At 47.3% G+C, this 25923-nt stretch overlaps 1 protein-coding gene across 2 annotated transcripts; it reads left to right on the forward strand.

The window, feature by feature from the left end:
- Window positions 1-291: 291 nt before the first annotated feature.
- Window positions 292-25923, forward strand: PARP16 (poly(ADP-ribose) polymerase family member 16). 2 transcript variants are annotated; one of them, XM_040225848.1, is made up of 6 exons: window positions 292-1083; window positions 15957-16094; window positions 18368-18574; window positions 21439-21610; window positions 23019-23160; window positions 24514-25923. In XM_040225848.1, exons 1-6 carry the CDS (start codon window positions 910-912, stop codon window positions 24650-24652), a joined length of 972 nt encoding a protein of 323 aa, XP_040081782.1. In that variant the 5' UTR covers window positions 292-909; the 3' UTR covers window positions 24653-25923. The 2 variants fall into 2 exon arrangements, with proteins under 2 accessions (XP_040081782.1, XP_040081783.1); XM_040225849.1 differs by having other exon boundaries at window positions 294-1083; window positions 24517-25923.

A 25923-nucleotide genomic window follows, 5' to 3' on the forward strand; every position in this document is an offset into this window, starting at 1 on the left:
CAGGCGAGACCAGCAGGCTGAGCCCGCAGTGGGTCAAAAGTGCGCCTGGGTCTGTTTCTACTCGGGGCTTCAGCAAGGATGGCCCGCAGCAGCGTGGGCGACCCCGCCCGAGCCGCACACAGGTTAGCCTGGGACCACGCAAGGAGAGGCGCGCGGACGCTCCCAGCACTGGGGAGTGGGCGGAGGCGGACGCGGGAAGGGGCGGGCCCTCGCTGGGCGGGGCGGAGCGCCAGGCCGCGCCCGAGGCTCGGCAGGGACGCCGGCGGCTGCGGCGGGGAGGGCAGGTAGGGCCCTGCGTTCGGCGGGGCGCTGGAGTCCTTCCGGCGGACGCCGGGCGGCAAGCGGACACCTACAGCTGGCGGAACGCAGGCAACGCCGAGGGCAGCCGGGCGAGCGCCGGGGCTTGCGACGGCGCCGGTCGAAGGCGAGACAGGAAGGCCCCGCGCCGCAGCGTCTCCCGGCGTAGGGAGCGGGCTCGGGCCGCGGTCCCCTCTGGGGGTGCCCCCGCCCCAGGCCGCCTCAGAGGACACGTGTCGGGACGCTGTCGTCTCACCCATGTCATAGCCCCTCCCCCAGGTCCGGGATCCCCGGCCGGCCGGCCCCATTATCCCCCGGCCCACCCCTCGCGCTGGCCCCGGTCCCGGCCGGGTCCCTCTCCTCACCCGTCCGTCTCCCTGGGCGGCGAGTGGCTCGCCCCCCCCCCCACTCCCCCGCAGAAGACACTCGTCAGCACGTTCTCACCCTGTCATCTCTCTCCGCCTAGCTCGCCCCCGGCCGAAGGACCCCGGCCCCCTCCAGCCCATTGTCCGCGGGCCCAGCCCCGCGCTGACCGCAGGCTTGACCCTACCGACCCCCACCCGCCGCCCCGCACCTCGGCGCGTCTCCCCAGACAACGCGCGGCGCCCCGGGATGCAGCCCGCGGGGTGGGCGGCCGTCAGGGAGGCGGCAGGCCGTGACGTGCTGGCCGCCGACCTGCGCTGCAGCTTCTTCGCCTCGGCCCTGCGGAGCTACAAGCGCGACTCAGTGCTGCGGCCCTTCCCCGCGTCCTATGCCCGCCACGACTGCAAGGACTTCGAGGCTCTGGTGAGTGTGCCCCGTCGCCCCCGGCACTGCGTCCGGGCCGCGTTGTGTGTGGAACCCGTGCTTCGTGAAGGTGCCAGCCCCACACTTAACACCCCCAGCCTGGTCTTGGGGAAGGTTTGTTTCCAGGAGCTCAGAACACTCCCAACACCCTAGATATTGACACTCCCAAGTGACTCCCCGAGATGAAGTGAGAAATTCAACAATTGCAGAGGCCTCCACAGCATTTCCTAGCGAATCAGCTGATTCTGCTAAATAGGAAGTTATCTATCCCTTTGCAAATGAGACATAAGTCATCAAAGCCACTGGGACCTCATCTTCAGATGACGTAATATGTGGCCAGTACTTTTATAAATTGTAACATATGTCCAGTACACATGTAAGCTGTTATTTCTCTGATGATTCAGGAGGCACTTAATTTCTTGCAGAGTTCACCTCAGGGTCAGCCTTCCAGATATTAGTTATCTTTGTAATCCAAATGTTTGGAATTAGCTAGAAAAATCGAACTTGCCAAACTTGTCTTCTCTTGAGAAATAACAAAATCAAAAGCCTATAGGCTTTAACGACATTGAGTTTGTACTCAGAGGTTTTCTCTCAGAAAAAACTCCAGGCCTACCCTGGTTTCATTGGTGAGTTCTGCCAATCACTGAGGAACTAAGTAATTGCAGTCTTGCAAAAATTCTTCCAGAGTAGAAAAATAGGGTAGTGTAATCTTGATACTAAATCTAGTAAGAATGATACAAGAAAATTATAGGCCAGTGTCACTGAAGAGTATAAATATAGAGATCATCTATTAGGATCCTAAAATTAACAATATATAAAAAGAATAATTACTTATTAATAGGTTGGGTTTTTACCAGAAATGTGAAATTAGTTCAACATTAGAAAATCTCTTAATATTACAAGCCATTTTTACAGAATGTTGATCATGATTAGAATTAACAGATGTTTAAAATTATCTCTGATGAGATGGTCAGTTTGGGTGACCAGATGGTCAAGGGGCAATGGCCCAGCTTCCTCGCCCCTGCCTGGTCCGTTGCAGCTTAGGCTAGGGATGTGTTGAGGGGGCTTCAGATCTTGACCACAGTGCATAGGGGTTTCAGGGTACAGGGAATGGGAGGTTGGAGAAAGAGGCAAGCAGACTGACTTCACCCACGGTTTGTTCTGCAAATTCAAATATTTAATTCTGTGCATTTGTGCTATCAAAGTGTTGGGGAATGAACCTTTCTTCAGTTTTGTCAGTGGCTATATACTGAGTACCTGCTGTGGGCCAGGGGCTAAGGATACAAAATTAAAAGAATCAAGGTGAGGTTAACAGTCTGATCAGTTACCCTATGGGGTAAGCCCTATATACAACACAGAAGCCCAGAGCAGGACTCTACATCTTGGCAGTAGGCTGGAATCAGAGAGTACTAACCAGGGGCAGTTACAACGCCATGCTGAGTCCCCAGGGACATGGAGGATTTGGAGTTGCTTAGAGGAGGAAAGGGGTATTCCAGGACTAGCAGCAGGATGGGCAGAATACCAGGATCTCATCAAGAAGGACAAGTCTGTGCTTCCGTGTGACTTCTGTGGGGAATAGGAAAAGATGAGGCCAACCAGGGCAATCAGGGCTGTGCATGATCTGCCCAGATGTGTAGATTTTATCCTTGGTCTGGGAGGGCAGTAGTGAAATCCAGGATGTATAAGACCCTTGTGGTGGCAGGGTGACAGAGGGATCTGTTCAAGAGTAGAGAGAGAAAAAACTGGGGGTCAGAGGGCCCAAACTCACCAGAGGTGATGCCCCACAATACGCTTTATTATTTTTTTTCCAAGAAACATCCAAATGGACTAGAATGCTCAGCATGTTCTCTTTCTGCAAGAACAGAATCAGGTTACTTTGATGGATATGGGATAAACACAGAGGGATCTTTGGAGTTGTTCACGCATTGATTTGTTCATGCTTTTTAAAAAATTCATTTTAATTATACAAGTAATGTTTGATTATATGCTTGTTATAAAAAATCCAAGTGATAAAAGTATAAGCGCCCCTGATGGAGCTCACCCTGTCCCACATCCCTCTCCATAGCTACTAGTGCACTCAGTTTGAGGCATACGCTTCCTCCCATACTGGTAATCCTTTAGAAGAGCATTGACAATTTGGGTAGCCCCAAATAGCTGCCTCCTCTGTAGGGACAGACTGTCGTGAGCATGGGGCTCATTTGGGGGCCATTTTTAGACAGTGCACTCTTTCTCTCAGGGGCCACTGAAAAAAAGCAGATTCTTACCATCCCAACCTGTTACCATTCCTTATGGGGCCCCAGAGTGAGGGAAGTTAGCCCAGGCCATGCAGATTCTTGGTTTTCTTTGAGGCGGAAAGAGCTTTCAGAAGCTCCTTCTGAGGAGAAACCTCTCACCAGGCAGGGCCTGGCATGACCTCTGGGGGCATGCGCATGTTCTTAGATAAACACACTTTAGGTTTCGTTTTGCCACATGTTACTTGAGTTAAAGAAGAGGTGCAGAGAACTTGGCATCTGGACTTATGTCTTTCTGACTTAAAGGTTAACCTTTAAAAGAGAGTCAGATCTGGACTCGGCCTTCTGGATCATTTTGTGGTTACTTGGAGAAGGAAGGTTTGTAGCTTTTAAGTCTCCCATTTTCCATCCCTGATCAGGGAAGATCCTATGTGCCTCAGAGCAACTGAGCTCCTGTGTCACAACTACTGGAAAAACATCTCCCATTTTAATTTGTTTGGCTAAAAGCACTTGGAAGTAATGTGAAACAGTGTATCATTTTCAGCCATTTAAAATTAATTTTCTCTACACTATGAGATATCCTAACACCTGTAACACACTTGTTGCAGTTTCCAAAAATTAGAGCTCTGGCTTAAATTACTTCTTGACAGTTGTTTTCCTGAGACTGCCCCCTGCTGAGCCACACTCTGAGGCTTAGCATGGCTCTGGCCTGTTCTTTGATGGGCTTCCTGGATGGCTCAGATGGTAAAGAATCTACCTCCAGTGTAGGAATCTACCTGCAGTATAGGGTTTGATTATTTCATAGCCCCCCAAATTCCAAATCATCTCTCAAGTGCCTTGTTTTGAGAACATTTCTGTCAGTGTTCAGCTTTTCAATTTTGTACTAGTTCTTTGTATTCCCAGTGCCTGGCCTGGGAGGTGCTTATCAGATGTTTGAGGAATCACACTGGTATGTGCTGATTGCCCAGGCTGAGGGTTTTTGATTCTGTTTCTTGGGAAAAACGTTGACTAAGCTCTTTTCAGGTCAGAGAATCTGTAGTGTTCTTGGAATGTCCAATAGCCTTGACCGTCAGCCCCCTCAAACTTCAGGTTGTGCAATTTACATTCCTGAATCACTGACACAGAATCTTGTCACTGGCGTCACAGCCGTAAGGTTTTTGTTTTGTTTTTCCCCCTAGGAAACACCATGCCCTGGTTCTCCATTAGCCTGCAGACCCTTGCTGGGAGTGGGAGGTGGGCGGGGATGGCTCTTTTGTATTAATTTCAGCCCCTTACCACCCAAAGTGTGACTGAGGGCCTGCAGAATCAGCATCACCTTGGAGCTTGTTAGAAATGCAGCTTGTTGGGCCGCACCCCAGACCTACCCAATCAAAATCTGCATTTTAAGGAGATCCATGGGTGTTTCTGGGTGTTTGTGGGCTTCCCTTGTGGCTCAGCTGGTAAGGAATCCGCCTGCAATGTGGGAGACCTGGGTTCGATCCCTAGGTTGGGAAGATTCCTTGGAGAAGGGAAAGGCTACCCACTCCAGTATTCTGGCCTGGAGAATTCCATGGACTGTATAGTCCATGGGGTCACAAACAGTCAGACACGACTGAGCGACTTTAACTGGGTGTTTGTGTGCCTAGTAAAGCCTGAGAAGCATTGCAGCTAGCTACACTATTCCCATCTCCTATTCGGGGGCCCAAACTTCTCCAATGACTGTTGGTTCAGGTCTGGTTTATAATGTCTAGACAAACTGACTCCTCAATATCTGGATTAAAATGTGAATAAGCTTCTTCCCTGACCCCAGGGCATGCCTGCCCTCTCCAGGCCACTCCCTCTCTGTCCATGCAAACTCTGCTTCATCCTTTCAGATACAGCTGGAACCTCGTCTTATTCTGTGCCTCCACTTCCTAGCAGTTAGGAGTCCTTCGTCTGGGTTCCTACACAATTTTAACAAATTTGCTCTTATAAATAATGCTGTGGTGGGAATTCCCCTGAGGTCCAGTGGTTAGGACTCCATGCTTTTGTTGCCAAGGGCATGGGTTTGATCCCTGGTTAGCAAACTAAGGTCCTGCTATTACATTAATCATTGCTTATATGTCTAGTTATTTTCTTGAAGTAAATTCCAAAAGGTGAAATTGTTGGCTCATCAGCTAACAGACCTTTCTAAGGAAAGCTTTTGTTGCTTATTTCCTGATTGGAAATTGAATATTAACATTTACTGGGAAAATCATTCTTTATAAGGGCCTCAACCTTGGCTTGAATTGGAATTACCGGAGAAGCTTCATACTGACATCTGGGTCTCACCATGTACATATTCTGATTTAATTGGTTTGAGGTGGAACCTAGGAATTATGTTTTTTGTTTATTTGTAGAGAATATGTAGTTTAAATTTTTTTTCTAGTAATTGATTTGATCATTTCATGGGCACTCATGTGCTGAGTAGTGGAGGAAATGGTAGCAAACAGATTCAGTATGGTCAATAAGTGTCCTTTAGGTACATACTTGGTATATCAATGTAAACCTCTCAGTCTCTCAGATTATTTTTTTATTTCTGTTTTCAGGAGGACTGTGTGTAACACATTTAATCTTCCTAATAACTCATGATGTAGATTCTGTTACCATCTCTGTCACCATCCACTCATCAGTATATGAGATGGTGGCAGACAACTCTCCAGCTTGCAGGTGATGCTGGTGTGGGGTTAGGGTAGAAAACCACCCTTTTAAAGGGTCCCTATGATGACTCTTTTTATGAAGAGGACTCTTGTAGACTCTCAACCCTAATCTGTTTTAGTCAATCTGGATTTTCATACCTTCAGCTCAGTTCATTTAGTCACTCAGTCGTGTCTGACTCTTTGTGACGCCAGGACTGCAGCACGCCAGAGTTCCCTATCCATTATCAACTCCTGAAGCTTGCTAAAACTCTTGTCCATCCAGTCAGTGATGTCATCCAGCCATCTCATCCTCTGTTTTCCCCTTTTCCTCCTGCCTTCAATCTTTCCTAGCATCAGGGTCTTTTCTGATGAGTCAGTTCTTTGCATCAGGTGGCCAAAGTATTGGAGTTTCAGCTTTCAGCATCAGTCCTTCCAGTGAATATTCAAGACTAATTTCCTTTAGGATGGACTGGTTTGATCTCCTTGCAGTCCAAGTGACTCTCAAGAATGTTCTCCAATGCCACAGTTCAAAAGCATCAATTCTTTGGTGCTCAGCTTTCTTTATGGTCTAACTCTTACATCCATACATGATTACTGGAAAAAACATAGCTTTGACTAGATGGACCTTTGTTGGCAAAGTAATCTCTCTGCGTTATAATATGCTATGTTGGTCATAGCTTTTCTTCCAGGGAGCAAGCGTCTTTTAATTTCATGGCTGCAGTCACCATCTGCAGTGATTTTGGAGCCCATGGAAAGAAAGTCTGTCACTGTTTCCATTGTTTCCCCAACTATTTGCCATGAAGTGATGGGACCGGATGCCATGATCTCTGTTTTTTGAATGTTGAATTTTAAGCCAACTTCTTCACTCTTCTCCTTCACTTTTATCAAGAGACTCTTTAGTTCTTCTTCGCTTTCTGCCATAAGGGTGATGTCATCTGTGTATCTGAGGTTATTGACATTTCTCCTGACAATCTTGATTCCAGCTTGTGCTTCATCCAACCTAGCGTTTCGCATGATGTACTCTACATATAAATTAAATAAGCAGGGTAACAATATAGCCTTGATGTACTCCTTTCCCAACTGGAGAAGGGAATGTCAAACCACTTCAGCATTCTTGCCTTGAGAACCCCATGAATGGTATGAAAAGGCAAAAAGATAGGACACTGAAAGATGAACTCCCCAGGTCAGTAGCTGCCCAATATGCTACTGGAGAAGAGTGGAGAAATAACTCCAGAAAGAATGAAGAGACGGAGCCAAAGCAAAAACAGTGCCTAGTTGTGGATGTGACTGGTGATGGAAACAAAGTCCAATGCTGTAAAGAGCCATACTGCATAGGAACCTGGAATGTTAGGTCCATGAATCAAGGTAGATTGGAAGTGGTCAAACAATAGATGGCAAGAGTGAGTATCGACATTTTAGGAATCAGTGAACTAGAATGAACTGGAATGGGCAAATTTATCTCAGATGACCATTATATCTACTACTGTGGGCAAGAATCCCTTAGAAGAAATGGAGTAGCCCTCGTAGTCAACTAAAGAGTCTGAAATGCAGTACTTGGGTGCAATCTCAGAAATGACAGAATGATCTGTGTTCGTTTCCAAAGCAAACCATTCAGTATCACAGTAATCCACGTCTATACCCAAACCAGTAATACTGAAGAAGGTGAAGTTGAATGTTTCGATGAAGACTGACAAGACCTTCTAGAACTCACCCCCTCAAAAAGATGTCCTTTACATTATAGGAGACTGGAATGCAAAAGTAGGAAGTCAAGAGCTACCTGGAGTAACAGGCAAATTTGACCTCGGAGTACAAAATGAAGCAGGGCAAAGGCTAACAGTTTTGTCAAGAGAACAAATATCCTTTTCCAACAACACAAGAGAAGATTCTACACATGGACATCACCAGATGGTCAATGCCAAAATCAGTTTGATTATATTCTTTGCAGTCAAAGGTGGAGAAGCTCTATACAGTCAGCAGAAGCAAGACTGGGAGCTGACTGTGGCTCAGATTATGAACTGCTTATTGCAAAATTCAGACTTAAATTGAAGAAAGTAAGGAAAACCACTAGACCATTTAGGCATGACCTGAATCAAATCCCTTACGAATATACAGTGGATGTGACAAGTAGATTCCAGAGATTAGATCTGATAGTCTCTGCCTGGAGAACTATGGATGGAGGTTCATGACATTGTATAGGAGGCAGTGATCAAGACCATCCCCAAGAAAAAGAAATGCAAAAAGGCAAAATGGTTGTCTGAGGAGACCTTACAGATAGCTGAGAAAAGAAGAGAAGGTAAAGGCAAAGGAGAAAAGGAAAGATATACCCATTTGAATGCACAGTCCCAAAGAATAGAAAGGAGAGATAAGAAAGCCTTCCTCAGTGATCAATGAAAGAAATAGAGGAAGACAATAGGATGGGAAAGACTAGAGATCTCTTCAAGAAAATTAGAGATACCAAGGGACCATTTCATGCAAAGATGGACACAATAAAGGACAGAAATGTTATGAACCTAACAGAAGCAAAAGATATTAAGAGGTGGTGAGAATACTCAGAAGAACTACACAAAAAAGATTTTCATGACCCAGATATTCATGATGGTGTGATCACCCACCTAGAGCCAGACATCCTAGAATGAGAAGTGGGCCCTAGGAAGCGTCACTATGAACAAAACTAATGGAGGTGATGGAATTCCAGTTGAGCTGTTTCAAATCCTAAAAGATGATGCTGTGAAAGTGCTGCTCTCAATATGCCAGTTTGGAAAACTCAGCAGTGGCCACGGGACTGGAAAAGGCCAGTTTTCATTCTGTTCCCAAAGAAAGGCAATGCCAAAGAATGTTCAAACTACTGCAAAATTGCACTCATCTCACACGCGAGCAAAGTAACTTTCAAAATTCTCAAGCCTGGCTTCAACAGTACGTGAACTGTGAACGTCCAGGTTCAAGCTGCATTTAGAAAAAGCAGAGAAACCAGAGATCAGGTTGCCAACATCTGTTGGATCATTGGAAAAGCAAGAGAGTTCCAGAAAAACTTCTGCTTTATTAACTACGCCAAAGCCTTTGACTGTGTGGATCACAACAAACTGTGGAAATTTCTTTAAGAGATGGGAATACCAGACCGCCTTACCTGCCTGCTGAGAAATCTGTACGTGGGCCAAGAAGCAGCAGTTAGAACTGGACTTGGGAGAACAGATTGGTTCCAAATAAGAAAAGGAGTACATCAAGGCTGTATGTTGTCACCCTGCTTATTTAACTTACATGCAGAGTACATCATGTGAAATGCCAGGCTGGATGAAGCACAAGCTGGAGTCAAGATTGTCAGGAGAAATGTCAGTAACCTCAGATACATAGATGACACCACCCTTATGGCAGAAAGTGAAGAGGAACTAAAAAGCCTCTTGATGAAAGTGAAAGAGGAGAGTGAAAAAGTTGGCTTAAAACTCAGTGTTCAGAAAATTAAGGTCATGGTATTCGGTCCCATCACTTCATGGCAAATAGATGGGGAAACAATGGAAACCGTGACAGACTTTATTTTGGGGGTCTCCAAAATCACTGCAGATGGTGACTGCAGCCATGAAATTAAAAGACGCTTGCTCCTTGGAAGAAGAGCTGTGACCAACCTAGACAGCATATTAAAAAGCAAAGACATTACTTTGCCAACAAAGGTCCATCTGGTCAAAGCTGTTTTTTCCAGTAGTCATGTATGGATGTGAGAGTTAGACTATAAAGAAAGCTGAGCCCTGAAGAACTGATGCTTTCGAACTGTGATGTTGGAGAAGACTCTTGAGTCTCTTGGACTGCAAGGAGATCCAACCAGTCAATCCTAAAGGAAATCAGTCGTGAATATTCATTGGAAGGACTGATGCTGAAGCTGAAACTCCAATACTTTGGCCACCTGATGCAAAGAACTGACTCATCAGAAAAGACCCTGATGCTAGGAAAGATTGAAGGCATGAGGAGAAGGGGATGAGAGAGGATGAGATGGTTGGATGGCATCACTGACTCAGTGGACAGAGTTGAAGCAAGCTCCGGGAGTTGGTGATGGACAGGGAAGCCTGGCATGCTGCAGTCCCTGGGGTCACAGAGAATCGGAGATGACTGAGTGACTGAACTGAACTTTCCCAATTTGGAAACAGTCTCTTGTTCCATGTCCAGTTCTAACTGTTGCTTCTTGACCTGCATACAGATTTCTCATGAGGCAGGTAAGGTTGTCTGTTATTCCCATGTCTTTAAGAATTTTCCAGAGTTTGTTGTGATCCACACAGGCAAAGGCTTTGGTGTGATCAATAAAGCATAAGTAGATGTTTTTCTGGAACTGTCTTTCTTTTTCTGTGATCCAGTGGATGTTGGCAATTTGATCTTGGTTCCTCTGCCTTTTCTAAATCCAGCTTGAACATCTGGAGGTTTTCATACCTTAGGTTTGTGCGAGGTGAACCTGTACGCAGCTGTTCTGTCTTATCTTTCCTGCCTTCATCGCAGTGGGCCACCCCACTTTTCTGGGTGTCATTCTGTGGTCAGGTCCCTGAGGCTGGTGACCTTGGCTGTACCTTTGGTTCATTTCCTTCCAGCACCTCCACCCACAGCTAGTAATTATGGCCTCAGGCATCTTCCTAGACAAGGGTTTTTTTTTTTTTTTTCAGATGTTCTTTCCTGCTGCCAGCCCTTCTAGGATAATATTTCTTAACATCTAAGCCTGAGTATCCCCGCTTTTCCTGGTGATAAGAATCACCTGTGACAACTTCTGTAGACACAGTGTCTTGGGCCACGTCCCAGGAGAGTTTGATCTGGGTTGTTGCCAGGTGTCCGCCAAGCTGTCCTGTGCCCCTCCCAACTCCCTCCCTCCCTCCCCCCCCCCCACATTGGTCCCCTCTCTTTTCTGCTTGTCCCCTGCTGGTTCCCTGCTCTTGGTTTCTCAGTCACCCAGACCACCTCTTCCTTTCTCAAACCCCTTTGACCACTTAGCAGTGTCCAGTGTTTAGGACTTGCCCAGGCTCCTTCAGCCACTTCTCCAGCTGAATGCATCCTTATTCCTTAGAGCAGAGACTGCAAAAAGGTGGCCTGTGGGATGACAGGTTTTGTTTTTCATCTGGTCTTTTACAAGCAAGAAAAAAGTCTGAGGCTCCACAGCCTGGGTAGAGGTGGCCCTTAGGCAGAGAGCAGCTGGAGGTTGGTGGCTGGGCCCTTTGGTAGGCCTCCAGTGCAACACAGCCCTCACTACTGTTTCCTAGACAACCTCTTTCTCTTCTTCATCACTTGCCTGGCCTTGGGGCATTTGAGCCCTGGACCATCTTTTGGGAGAGGCACTGTTCCCTTCTCTGCCTCTTTGTCATGCTCTTTGCCACTGGGAATTCTCTTCCTCTCAAAATTCTACACCCTCACTCAAGGTTCCACTCCCACCCTACTTGCTTTGAAAACTCTTCTGTCTGCCTTCCCCTCAGCCCCCATAAATGCCTGCCCTCCTCCTGAACACTTTCCCCTCAATCCAGTTGTTGATAAATGCCTTCTAATGTCACCAACTATGGTTCCTTACTCTTGTCTAGATGGAGAGTTTGTCTTCTTGACCACCCCCCCATCCCCCATACTACACATGACATACATCTTTCTTCTTAAGCCCTTTGACAGGGCTTAGGCATAGACAGTAGCTAGCTGTCTTGGCTGTGTTATTCAGGAAACACACCTAGAGCTTCCCAAGCAGCCTCTTAAATTTCTCCTAGAATTGCTCTTGGAGAAGGCAGTGGCACCCCACTCCAGTACTCTTGCCTGAAAAATCCCATGGACGGAGGAGCCTGGTAGGCTGCAGTCCATGGGGTTGCTAGGAGTCGGACACAACTTAGCGACTTCACTTTCACTTTTCACTTTCATGCATTGGAGAAGGAAATGGCAACCCACTCCCGTGTTCTTGCCTGGAGAATCCCAGGGATGGGGGAGCCTGGTGGGCTGCCGTCTATGGGGTCGCACAGAGTTGGACACGACTGAAGTGACTTAGCAGCAGCAGCAGCAGCAGAATTGCTCTTCTGGGCTAAAACAGTTAGTCCACTACTAAATTTCTCCATTGATTTGGTAGGAAAGCATCATGGAGAATGAACTTGTGTCACGTTACCTGGCTTCACGTCTCTGCCTTGCCACTGAATAGCTGTGTGACCCTAGGCAAGGTACTTGAACTCTCCAAGCCTCAGTTTCCTCATTTTTATGTATGTTTGTATGTATGTACATATATATCTTTTAAAATTAAAAAATTTCTTTTATTGACGTATTCTTGATTTACAGTGTTAGGTTTCAGGTGTATAACACAGTGATTCATAATTTTTAAAGGTTACGCTCCCTTTATAGTTAGTGTAAAATATTAACTGTTTCTTTCACTGCGCAATGTGTCCTTGCAGCTTGTCTATTTTCACATAGTAGTTTGTGCTTCGTAAACCCCTACGCCTTTCCTACCCCTCCTCCCTGTCCTCCTCCCACTGATAACCACTAGTTCTCTATATCTGTTTGTTTGTTTGTTTTATTTACTAGTTTTATTTTTTGATTCCACATATAGGTGATATCACACAGCATTTATCTTTCTCTGTCAGACTTATTTCACTTGCACAATGCCCTCCGGGTCCATCTGTGTTGTTGCAAATGGGAGGGAATAAAGCAACAGCAGTCCCCCCCTGTGTGGGCAGGCAGCTGTGGGAAGAGCCTGGGCCCAGCTCAGAGTTGAGAGGGGTCTCTCCCATGTCCATAGACTGAGCCCCTGAAAGGGGCCTTGTGTAACTGACAGTCTCTTGTGAGGCCTCCATCACTCGATCTGGACTGCTGGCAAAGGCTGTGGCTCGCAGGTGGGATCTGAGAGCAGCGATGGGTATGGTCATTCCAGTGGGAGATAAGACTCTGGCATAGCAGGTGTGGACCAGGAGTAGGAAAGAGCGCCAGTGGAGACCACGGTGTACCTGAGGATATATCATTTGGAATGCATCTTCAGGTACTCTCAGTGGCTCCATGTTGCCTACAGAGCAAAAGTCAAGAGTCCCAAGGAGCGTACAGGATCCTTCACAGGCTGATCTTAAGTTGTCTTCTCACTCCTGTTCCTCCTGGTGACACTTCCGCCACACTCTTAAGCTGTAGCCACACTGAACCAGTTGCAGTTAATGAAGACAGCACTCTTGGCAGCCCCACTAACTTGCTGCCTTCTTACTGCTCTAAACACAGTACTGGTTTAACTTGGTTAACCTTCAGCAGGAGCCTCAGAAGTGGCTAATCTCATTCCAATTATTTGTTTGAGGAAACTGAAATACAGGAAGTTAACTCACCCAGGTCATACAACTAGTAAGGGGTGAGCCCAGATTTGGACCTGAGCCACCTGGGAAAAGAGCTTGCAGTTAACTTCCTTTGTTGCCATCAATGCCCCTGACCACAGGCTGCACTTCTGTGCTTCTTGTGCCCTTGCCTGTTAAACTCCATCACACAGCACCTCCCCTTCAAAGCCATTTCTGACCGCTCCCTTTTCTCGCAGCACCTACCCAACAGGAGTCTGTCTTGTTCCCCTTTGTAGTTTGTACCCATCTTTGTTATGACAGTGAGTAGTTATAAGTCATAATTATTTCTTTCTGCTCCCCTACTGTGTAGCACCAATTCTTGTGGAGCATCTACACATCCCTGTTTTTAAATTGGAACCCCACTGATGGCCCACAAAGCATGCAGATTTAGTTTTATCAGAAACCTGAGTCTGTTGATTGCATCTTTAGAAACAGAGACAGGAAGAATACAACTCTGAAATGTTACAGGGTTAGGGAATAAACCTCCCAAGGTTTACAACTGTGAACTAGCTAAAAACAGAGGAAAGAACTGCTGGTATTCATGAAGTACCAACTACATCCCTAGAAAAGGTATGTGTTGTCCAGGGAGAAATGCAAATTAGAAGAAAAGAAATGGACATACACTGTATAGACCAGGCCCTGAGATTCTGTTACCTTCTTTGATCTTCCTGACAACCCACATGGAGATAGTGGGGTTCTCATGTTAGAGAGGAGATTGAGGCTCAGCCAGGTCTAGTGGCGGAGCCAGGTCTAAGGAGTAAGGATTCAACCTGAGATCCATCTTTTCTTTCCTCTACATCCAAGGAAACAGAACTTGGAAAATACAAGACAGTCCTTGGTCTTGGGGAAGCCTGGCTAATTTGGAGAGACAGTACTGGGGCTGAGTGCTTTAGGGGTTTGGAGGAGAGGGATTGCCTGGGTTGGTAGAGCTGGGGAAAGGGGACTGAGTGAGCAAAGCTTGGAGGAAGTATGTTCACAGGTGGCACCAGTCTGCAGTGGTGTTTTAAATCCCATTCTGGAGAGATTTGGCTTCTAGTCAGTTCTAATTTCTGAGAAAAAGCTACAGATAGCTTGTAGCTCTCTGCTAGCCTAGGTTCCCCAATCGCTTATCAGAAACCCTGGCACCAAATCTGTTGTGGAATTCAGATTCTGCCTGATTTTACAGAGGCAATATTGTCCACTTCGCACACCAGGTACTAGCCTATATCAGAAGGCTCTGGGATGGATCACAACTCACAACAGGCATTCCATTTCTGCCGAAGTCCTTGTTGTGGTCCACAAAGAGGTCCAGGAGCTCGTCTTTGCCCTCAAGTGTGACAACTCAGGTGTTAAGGAGATGAGATTCACATTAAGTGACTGCAGGAACTGCTCTGGTCTAATGAAGCCCCATGCTCCACGGAGGCTGGCTCCTCTAGTAACAATATCATAAACATAAATACCAGGGTCCTTACAGAAAGTTACCACACTCAGGGAAACCCCAACCATGGATTCCCCACACAGTTTCTTCCAGTGCAGCTGCAGTTAGCATTTGGGTTGTAGTTACCATAAGCAGTGTTGCTTAGTTATGTATGTAATTGCTATATTTCTTTTATCTGGTCTCCAGGGGAACAGGTGGATAGGAAATTAACTCATGCTGAAGGGAAAAGGTGGTGTTAACCCTTTACCCACAGTATATACTGTGTTCAGTTCAGTCGCTCAGTCGTGTCCGACTCTTTGCGACCCCATGAATCGCAGCACGCCAGGCCTCCCTGTCCGTCACCAACTCCCGGAGTTCACTCAGACTCATGTCCATCGAGTCAGTGATGCCATCCAGCCATCTCATCCTCTGTCGTCTCCTTCTCCTGGCCGCAATCTCTGCCAGCATCAGAGTCTTTTCCTGGCCACTCTTCGCATGAGGTGGCCAAAGTACTGGAGTTTCAGCTTTAGCATCATTCCTTCCAAAGAAATCCTAGGGCTGATCTCCTTCAGAATGGACTGGTTGGATCTCCTTGCAGTCCAAGGGACTCTCAAGAGTCTTTTCCAACGTCACAGTTCAAAAGCATCAATTCTTTGGCGCTCAGCTTTCTTCACAGTCCAACTCTCTGGTAACATCTCCAGCAGGGTGCATCCCATAATCAGGTATTGAAAGTCCTGGAGAAAAAGACATTGTGTTAATAGTAACACAAAGTGAGATAATTCGATGAAATGAACTTCACGTCTGCTCAGGTTAAGTTTTTTAAATTATTTCTCTGTCTTCATGCTTGGCTGTGCTGCATGGGCGTTCTCTAGTTGCAGCGCTCCAGCTCTTCGTTGCTGTGACTTTTCTTGTCGTGGAGTGCAGGCTCTAGGCTGTGTGAGTCAGTAGTTGCAGGTCCCCGCTCTAGAGCACAGGCTTGGTGGTTGTGGCTTAGTTGCTCAGTGGCATTGGTATCTTCTGGACCAAGGGTCGAACCCAAACCTCCTGCACTGGCAGGTGAATTCTTTACCACTGAGCCACTAGGGAAGCCCTCAGGTTAGGTTTTGTACCAGTTGAGTTACATATAACCTTCCAGTGTTCAGAGCGTTAGGAGTTGGGCAGTATTTGGAAAGGGATCACAGACTTACGCATTTTGCCCTCTTAAGAAATTCCTTGGAACATGAAAGAAGTGCAAGTTGCCTGCCTTACCACTAGAGGGCCCCTGGTTACTATCATTTTTCCCCAGGATCCTTGCTAACAGAAGTTTTCCTCACTTCAGCTTGCAGATGCCAGCAAGTTACCTAACCTGAAAGAACTTCTCCAGTCCTCAGGAGAAAAAGACCCATGGGCCTGGGACCTGATGAGCTGGATTTTATCGTCAAAGGTCCTGACAATCCACAGTGCAGGGAAGTCAGAGGTGAGACTTTGGTGTATAGGATCACAGATTCCTGGGCCTGGAGAGCTGTGGGACCTCTTTGTGCACCAGTGTGACCTGGGCAGCTTGTTGAAAATGTAGATTCCTGGACCCGTCCCCAGAGATTCTGATTCTCTGTCTAGAGTGGGGCCCAGGAGTTGGCATATTGGCAGGGCAAAGCCGTGTTCTCCCTCCTTACTAGCTGTGTGACACTGAGCAGGTTACTGGGTGCATTTTGGTACCTGGGTTTTCACTCTGTAAAATGGGAATAATAATAGTATACTTCTATCAGTGAACTGGCTCTGAGAATTAAATGAATTTTCTCACTTAGAATAATACCTAAGGACACATGCTAAGGGCTCAGTAAATGTTGGCTATCACAAGCACCCCAGATATTTCTAACAAGGAGGGGATCCTTGACCACAGCTTAAAAGATTCCCGCTCTCAGGAAGCAACGAGGCAGACTGAAGTGGTGGATATCCTCAGGCTGGGTTCAGATCCTGTCTGTTATTTAGTCTTCTGTGCCCTCTTTGTAAATTGAGAATATTAACAGCTCAGAAGGGAGCTATGACAGAATGTGCGTCACCCCCAGTGTAGTTTCTGGCACAGGGCAGGCACTGTGTAAATTGGCTTCCCTTGCCTGGCTGGGATCTTGCAGGGACAGGCTGGGATGACAGGGGTCAAAGTGTAGACTGACAGATCGCTGATCTGGTGTTCTTACCTCTAAGTGGTAACAGGGGTTTGTCTATACCATTCTTCACTTAATCGTTTTTAATTTAAGAGCATTTGATTTTACAAGTTCCTGCTAAAGACAAAAATCCTCCTTACGTGGCCTAGAATTTGGTATCTCGGTTTCTGGTGTCTGGGGACATCCCCCATCCATGTTGGGTGGTAAGAAAACATCAGCATCCTGGAGTGGGAGTCAGGATACCTGTGTTCAGGTCCAGGCTGGGCTGCTAATTCCTGGGTTATGCTCTTTGGGTTTCACTTTTGTCATCTGTTAAATTTAGATTTACTCCTTCCTCATCAGGCATTTACTGGCTGTTGGGTGTTACAGGCAAAGTAGATAAAGCAGTTGCTTCTTGATGTTTGATTATAGAGCAGTTAAATTCCATTAAAATATGAAGTGTTGGGATCCAGGCTTATCAACTTTTTATTTATCGTGCCCAAGTGAGGACATTAGTCTACCGCATATGATTTTACAAAAGGATATTTTAATATGAAAAAGGGAGGATGGCCCTGACCTCAGGCTGAAAGGATAATTCTTTTAAAGAAGGCCTCATGGCAGCCTTACATCAGTGTAAATATATCTGTGAAATTGCCCTTATTTTTGTCATTTAATCATAACCCAAAGAAAGCTTGACCACAGACTGACTTGGGTCTGGGATGTACTGTTGGAAAGTTACAGAAATGATGCAGTCTCTGCCCTGAAGAGCATTATTATTACTCCTTAGGAAGGAGTTCATCCTTGCATATCAGTTGACTTTTGCTGCATCACAAACCATCCCCAAAATCTACTGGCTGGCAACAACATGGACTGCTTCTCACTATTCTCTGGGTTGGTTGGGTGTTTCTCCTGAGCAGGGCTGGCTCACGCGGGGCTGTCCTAGGGTAACCTCACGTAAGCGTATGGGGCTTCAGCTATCCCAGCTGAAGGCTGCTGTGGCTGGTGCCTGCTTCTACAAGGCTGTCATCCTGTAGAAGGTTTGCAGGGCTTGTGAAGGGTTCCCAGCAGCAGACAAGGGAAAGGGAAGCTCTTTTCAAGTCTCTGTTTGCCGTATGCTTACCAAGGTCCCATTAGCCAAGAGAAGTGAAGATTTAGGGGGTGGAGAAGTTGATTCCATCTTCCTATGAAATCTTGATGGAATTCCACCTGCAAAGTCACATTGCAGAAAGGTGAATGGACGGGGATGGGAGGAAAAATTCGTGGCCAGTTTTGTAATTTATCACACCTTTCTAGCTCCTGATATTATTGTAAAGATGGAATGCAGGAAATAAATGTGAAAGTGTAATGAAAATTAGATGTGATCTTTAGTTAGAAGATACAATTCATACTTCTTAGTTAACTGACTGTAGGGGAAAACACTGATAGAGGAAAGCAGTCTTCAGCTGTAGGCTCTGAACTTGTCTATAAACTGATGTTTTTATTCCTGTGAAATCAGTTGTTCTCATGAGCAGAGCCCATAGGAGCTAAGCCCAAGGCTTTAGGAGGCCATTTTGGCAGCACTCTTTACCAGCTTCCCAAATAAAACTGCGACTTCCTGCATGTTTTCAAGTTTGAAAAGATCCAAAAGCTGACTGGTACCCCTCACACGCCTGTCCCCGTGCCGGACTTCCTGTTTGAAATCGAGTACTCCGACCCAGCCAATGCCAAATTCTATGAGACCAAAGGAGAACGCGACCTCATCTACGCCTTCCACGGGAGCCGCCTAGAGAACTTCCATTCCATCATCCACAATGGCCTGCACTGCCACCTGAACAAGGTGGGCCCCAAGGCTGCTGACATCAGGGGGCTGTGAGGGGGTGGCCAGAGCTGGTGAGGGTGGGGGTAGGTAGGTTCACCAAGGTCTTGCCACTCAAAGTGTGGTCTGTTGCCCAGCAGCATCACCTAGGAGCCTGTGACATGCAGAATCCTTGGCCCACCAGACCTGAGTCAGAACCTGCATTTCAATAAGGTCTCCAGGGGATTCCTCTACTGATGAAAGTTTGAGAAGCATCACTTTAAAGATGGTTCTCAGCCTTGGGTGCACATTTAGAATCGCTTGGGGGAGCTATTAAGAGTCTGGATGCCTGGCTACGTCCCCAGCCTGTTAAGTCAGAATCTCTGGGAGTGGGGCCTGGGCACCAGTATGCTTCCAGAGCTCCCCAGGTGATGCTACTGTGTGGCGAGCCTGGTCTTCCCAGCATGATGCCTGGACCACATCCCTGGGAGCTTGTTGAGCACATGGAATCTCAGGCCCATCCAGACCCCATCAAATGAGAAATCACAATTTAGTAGACTCCTAAGTGATTCATATGCGTGGTGAAGTTTGAGGAGTACTTGCCTCGGGGACCCTCCAAGAGAGTCAGTCATTAGGAAATTGAGAGGAGCTCCCTCCCTGAGCTCCCCCGCACCTCTTTTTTAGGGAAGGTCCCTGTGCTGGGTCATCATTGCTGCACATGGGCTTTCTCTAGTTGGGGCAGACGGGGCCCACTCTTCACTGGGGTGTACAGGCTTGATTGCCCCACGCCATGTGGAATCTTCCCAGCCCAGGAATCAAATGTGTCCCCTTCACTGGCAGGCAGACTCTTAACCACTGTACCATGAGGGAAGTCCCTTTCCTCCCTTTTTTAAAATGGGTAAATTTACTTAATCTTTCAGAGCCTCGGGGTCCCCATCTGTAAAATAGGATGCCATTCCCCACCTTCTGGTGTCCTGACAGGACTGAAATGCTTCACATATGCAAAGGGCCCTTCCTGTACTTAAGCACTAAGGAAGCAGTGGCTTCTTTTAGAGGCTGAAGGAGAGGGACTGGGGCGGTGGTTGGAGGGCTGCAGCTTCTCCCTCGGTTGTGCCAGCATCGGCCTTGTCTGGGGGCTGGCTCCATGAGCTGTGGGCTCATTTGTAGCTGACACAGCTCCAAGGCAGGAGAGACTTTTCCAACACTGCTGCAGCTGATTATCGCAGTTGAGTTGTGTTGAGGGGGACGGGCTTGTTTACTCTGGCTCTCAGCTTGTTATTATGGCCAGGCTACTGGAATCCAGGGGCCCTACACTTCACGTTAGAGCACGTCTGAAGAAGTTGCCTGCTGATTCCAGTCTTGTAACCAAGCCTTTGCTTGGTTGAGGGGTTTGCTGCTTAGAAGCATCTCATCAGAGCCCTTTGGTGAAGTGGATGTTCTTATGGCCGCCTCTGTCTGGGTTTTCAGTGAGGGGCTTGCTTGAGGGAGCCTGCCTGCCAGCTGAAACTCTAAGAGTGTTTCCTTCGTAGAGATACTTCCAAGTTTCCTGCTTTGTGCTCCCCTGTGCATGGTTCTTGAGTCTAGGGAATTGTGCATACATGGGAGGCAAAAGCAAAAATGGCTGTAGGGTCAGATCAGAGACATTGCCTCCTTGGAGGTCTGTGCTAGCTTTTGAGATAATGGGGACATTGTAAAATGGCCAAGCAGAGGCTTGTTTCGTTTCCCCTAAGCTTCACTTAATTGGTTGAGAATTGTGGAAGCCTGGTGCCACTGAATAGGGTGTTTCTCAGTTCTCAAGTAGAGGATGTTCACTGAGCTGTGTAAGGCCATTCAGTCATCTTAAGATACTAACACTGAGGCCCAGAGATAGAATTTGAATTACAACTTATGTCAAATTCCATCCACTGGTAGCAGTTACTTGGACTATTATGTGAGGAGTCTGAATCAGTATGAATGAGTGCCATGATTGATATTTTTAAGTTGGCATCGTGATTGATTATTGATGTCTACATGGGCAAAAGGATGTATTTGCTATACCTGCTGTGGCCTCAGCGTGCAGGTATTTCACCTGAGAACCTTCTCTTTTACGTGGCATGCTTCCTTGTGGAGGACAGCAACTTAGCACCTACCACCAGCGATCTGCCTCCTAGAATTTTGGACCTTTTCTTGGTCTGCACCAACACAAAACTTAACCCTGCTTCTCATATAGCCCTGCCTTATTTGGTTACAGTGTCTGGTCTGAGAGATTCTTTTCCAAGTAATGACTCAGATCACTTCCCCTAGTCACTTAGGTGTGACCGCCCTCTCCGTGTACACAGGGGCACGACTTTGCTTCTGCAAGCCTGTCAGTGTCACCATGCTTAATCCAGTCATGTGGCAGGAGTTACTGACTCCCTAAGACACGAGCCTGTGATGGAATAGCCACCGCTCTCTCGTGCCAGGTATTCTGTGTGGTGCTTTATGTGCATCATCTCGTTGAATCCTTGCCTATGACCTTGTGAAGAAGAGATCATCACCACCGCTTTGCAGGTGTAGAAACTGAGGCCCGGAGAATTTATATTACTTGCTATCTTGTTAGAGGGGTAGACAGGGTTCAGACGTGGGTCCGTTTGGGCTCTTAACACCTGCATTTTTCTTACTCAGCCTTAAGCACTAGAACTACTAGTTTGCCAGGTTAGTCAGCCACATCCACAATCAGTTAAACTGTGGTCAGATAGGAATGTGTTTTGTAATATCCCTGTGATGATGTCATGGGATTGTTTGATCTTATGTCTTTTCCTGGGGTCAGGAGAGGCTGGGAGACTTTGTGTTAACAGCTCTACTGAAGAAAGACCTGTGTTGTTTTGCTGCCCCGACTCGGCACTCCCCCAGCCCGGTTTGTTTTCTGTTGATCTCCACTGTTCCAGACATCCTTGTTTGGGGAAGGGACCTACCTCACCAGTGACCTGAGCCTGGCCCTCATTTATAGCCCCCATGGCCACGGGTGGCAGCACAGTCTCCTCGGCCCCATCCTTAGCTGCGTGGCTGTGTGCGAGGTCATTGACCATCCAGACGTCAAGTGCCAAACGAAGAAGAAGGGTGAGTAAGCGCTTGGCCCTGCCCTGGGCTGCAGGCCTCTGGGTGTCAGGCTCTTGCCTTTGGCCCAGCTGTTGGGTGGAACACCATTGCATGGCAAGGGATGGGCTGGGTGCAGAGCAGTGTAGGATAGAGCCTACCTTCAGGGAGTGAGCCGTCTCCTTAAGGACTGAACACAAGGTGAAAAGGGTATCATCTACTACAGGGCAGTAGGTCAGTAGTGCCAGCTGAGAGTGCTGATAAGGTCCATGGGATAGCTCAGAGGAGGGGGCAGTTACGGTGGGTCCAAGTGCTCAGGGAAAGCTTTGGGGTAGAGAAGAGGAAAATGAACCTGCGAGGCCAGAGCACAGGCTCCTTGAAGGCAGAAACTGGGTCTCATTCACTCTTGGGCACCTAATGTCAGCAGGGAGCCTGGTACGTACTTGACATTCAGTAAACATTTGCTAAACTGAAGCTAAGGATGCGTCTCGCCCTGTTCCTCCAGGCCGCTCTGGTGTGTGCTGGAGCCCCAGGAGGATGTGAGGGGCAGCTGAGGCCATGGGGGTAAATCCTGGGCTCCCCAGTGAGCAGATGACCAGTGGGCCCCTCAGTCCACTCTCCTGATCTGTCCCTTAAAGCTCTGCCCCCTGCTGTTTCGTCCTGAAAGGCAGAGAAGTCACAGAACTGTCATTCTAGACTCCAGAGCTGGCCTGTTGGTTCCACTGAGAGAAGGAGGATTGAGAACACTGTTCCTGGCCCCTAATGTAAAACAACTGGAATCCTGGGGAACGGGCCCAGGTCTGACGCCACTCTCCCAAACCAGACAGCATGAATATTCACTTGTATAATTCTTAGGAAGTCTGCACACCATGACATTAAACATCAGGACAAGACCTGGTAATGTGTGCTGTCACGAAGCTTCGGCCTGTTGCGGGCTTTTTTGGTTGTTTTTTTGGTTCTTTTTCATACAGCTTTTTCATGTTACTAAAAGGAAAGGGTTTTTGTTTTTTTTAAACAAGTCATGGTACAAAGGGAGGAAGATGAGTGTTCTAGGAAGCTCGAATCCAGAATGGTTAATTTAAAATGCCTGTTAAAAGGCTTGTTTTAGATCAAGTCCTGTTGCTAGCCCCAGGTGATTTTTTTGTTGTGGCCATCAATCTGCTGCTTCCCTCTGCTTTCCCCACTCAGTCTTCTTCTTTTTTACCCTCTTGTATCTTTTTTTATTTTCCTATTCCCTTTTCCCTCTTCCTGGCGGTCTGTGTGTGGGACTCTCCTGTATTTTATTCCTGCTTCCCGTACATGCACAGGCCATTCCTCTGCCTGCTGGGGCCTCTCCACCCTCAGGACCAGGAGGCTTGACTCGTTTCTACTTGTAGTTTGCTTTTGTTATTGTATTTCCCCCTGTAAAGTTGTGCTTTTTCTCCTTATTCAGATTCCAAGGAGATAGATCGCAGGAGAGCGAGAATCAAGCACAGTGAAGGGGGCGACGTCCCTCCAAAGTACTTTGTGGTCACTAATAACCAGCTCTTGCGCGTGAAATACCTGCTGGTGTACTCGCAGAAGCAACCCAACAGGTGAGAAGGACAGTTGCTGCACGAAATCCAGGACAGCCAAGGGCTGTGTTCATAGGAGTGGGTTCCTGGTTGTCATCAGCCCCTCTCCCTCAGCCTAAACTGCAGCTATGTATAAAATACATAAAGCACTTTGCTTCATGTAAGGGGTAAGGAGGGAGGAATACGTTGAATAAAATGTGGTCCTGGCCCCAGGGGACTGGATATTATAGTGAGGAATGGCTTTGTTAACACAATGACTTGAGGGACTGAAAGAAGCCGAACCGTGAAGCCGCTTAGCCACCTAGGCTCTGATCACAAGGCTGAAATCTACTGACTGGGCTGAACTGAGAGGTAGAGTGGGGCCAGGATTGAGCTGGAATTCTGATTCTGTGCTGTCCGGCTCAGTCACTTTCCACAGTGACTCTGAAACCACCACCTGCTCCTTTTTGGACCTGAGATGCTTCATCTTTATCTCTAAAATTAGAGTGTTGAATCCAATAGCAGATGAGGCCATCCTACCCCACACGAATCTGAGAGTGGCGATTCCTCACGCTGTTCCAGCAGTGTGTATTTGGGGGTTTGGCAGGGCTCTCTGGGGTTGAGGGTCACTTTGAGATTTTGTTGCATTGTTGGTAGAGTTTCTCATGGGGATGAGCAACAGGTAAGCAGGTTAGACAGGGAAAGGGTTATTGTTAATACTCCCAACTCCTGCTTATCTATACCAGTGGCTTCTATGCTTCAGGATTCAATAAACTAGTAAAATCATCTCCCCTGAAATCTGGGAAATATGTACAGGGTTCCTGAGTTTGGGGGACAGTATCCTGTGGCTTAGAATCATCGGGCTTTTTCTACTTGAAAATCCCCTTCCTTCCCCACCCCTTCCTGCAGTGTCTCTGTTCTGCACATTTGGATGGCTTAGATCATCTCCCAGTGGGTCAGAGAGGATTTCCCCTGCTCAGAGTGATATCTGTGCATGTCTGAAAGTGAAAAGCTTTGTGCTAAATACCCTGCCACCTGCCGCCATCTGGTCATCTGCCCTAGCGAGGTCATCTGTTTAGATACCATAGTCTTGCTTCAGAAAAGACTGGTTATAAAAGGTACAAGAGGAGCTATAAAAGAAAAGATCAGGATGAGCTCATTGCATAGCTGTCTTTGTACATTTAGAAATTGTTCTGGTGAAAGGCATGTCAGTGCCAGGGCAAACAGCTCCAGATTTTTTGAGCAAAGGAGCACGCATGAAGCTTCATTTCATGGCTCACTCAGAGGACGAAATTCATCATTTCGTCTTCTCTGAGCCAGAAGTTGTTGCATACCCTTTAAAAAAATATTTTTCTCTTTGTTCCAACATTCCCCCACCCCCTCTCGCCGCTGAAGCAGGGCTTCCAGCCAGCTCTCCTGGGTCTCCAGCCATTGGTTTACGGTCATGATCACCCTGTATCTGCTGCTGCTGCTCACAGTGAGTGTCATCAACTCCTCAGCTTTCCAACACTTCTGGAATCGTGCGAAGAGATAATCTTTCTGGGCCTGGTGTGGGGGCCACCTCGATCACGTGCCTTATGATAACTCGTTCTGTACCTCCTGTGCCCCCCATCCAGCCAGGTCAAGCCTGGGGGCCACTTGGGGACCACAGGACAATTTTCATATGCCATAAATGTATCAATTGCCTTTGATGATGCTCTCCGCCACTCTAGTCAACAGAGGGCACTGCCCCTCTTAGCTTTGGGGGGAGATTTCCTGTCTGTTCCTTCCTAAACAGTCTTAGGGAGTTGGCTTTTTTGCCAGGGCCAAAGGAGAAAGTCCTGCTGCATTTGAAAACAAAGTGTCCAGGCTGTCTGTGGGGTGTTTACAATTGCTTCTGGTGGACATCGGCCCTTCTCTAATGCCTTCTTGGAAGGCAGAAAATGTGTAGTGGGGACTATAAATCACTAGGCAGTTGCCTTGTTTTGACTTGAGACACCCAAGAGGAACAGTCCTGTTTCTCATAAAACTCAGTGGGATCATTTTGAATTCCATCAGCCTTTGTATGCGAGTGCAAAACACTTTTCACAGTTTTCTCACATCAACAAACAGTCCTCTGCTACAGCTGTAACCCCTCCACCCAACCACGGATGAGAAAGGAAGGAGTCAGAGACCTGATAAAAACGATGAGCAACTCAAGTCGTCTTTTTCTAAAAATTACCAATTGCTGATTACAGCCTAAATGGAACCAAATATTTGTTTTCTGATTTTTTAAAAAAAATAACTATTTGACAATTTGTTTTTGTGAGCTAAAGGGGGAAATTTCTAAACCTAGAGCACCATTTGGCCAGCGCCCACAGCCTCTGCTGGCCATGCTTTAGAGAAAAAAGATTTGAGCTGCAGGCCTGCCTCCTGCTCTCGTTCTCACGAAGCTGCCTTGATCGTGGCCCATCAGCCGCAGGTGCCACACTGCAGGCCTTCTGGGGGTGGCCGGCCTTTGAAGCAGAGGCTGGCCTCAGTGTGCCACAGGTGTGTGGGGGCCACGCCTCCCTCCCAGGGCCTGCGGGTCTCTGGGACTCAGCCTGAGCTTTCAATGCGCAGGAAAAGCCTCAGGCTGCTCCGAGAGCACTGGTTCTACCTGCTGTATTCTCTGCCCCTCCTTCCTGCCCAGTGTCAGCCATCACGGAGCCCTGATTTTGCGGGGAGATTTAAGATGGAAAGTCATTTTTCTATAATTTGTGAAGTTGTGAAAAAGCCACTATCATGGTTTCTACATTGAATATTGGAACATTTCAGAAATAATAAAGATATTTTCCTAATTTCCAA

The sequence above is a fragment of the Oryx dammah genome, unplaced genomic scaffold, assembly GCF_014754425.2.
Source record: "Oryx dammah isolate SB20612 unplaced genomic scaffold, SCBI_Odam_1.1 HiC_scaffold_26, whole genome shotgun sequence".
In the NCBI taxonomy this organism is placed as follows: domain Eukaryota; kingdom Metazoa; phylum Chordata; class Mammalia; order Artiodactyla; family Bovidae; genus Oryx; species Oryx dammah.

Excerpts from the sequence above, each read along its gene's own strand:
- PARP16 (XM_040225848.1), top strand. The coding sequence starts at position 910 with ATGCAGCCCGCGGGGTGGGCGGCCGTCAGGGAGGCGGCAGGCCGTGAC. Across the intron at positions 18,575-21,438 it reads TGCACTGCCACCTGAACAAG|ACATCCTTGTTTGGGGAAGG; the intron begins GTGGGCCCCAAG and ends CCACTGTTCCAG. Across the intron at positions 21,611-23,018 it reads GTGCCAAACGAAGAAGAAGG|ATTCCAAGGAGATAGATCGC; the intron begins GTGAGTAAGCGC and ends CTCCTTATTCAG.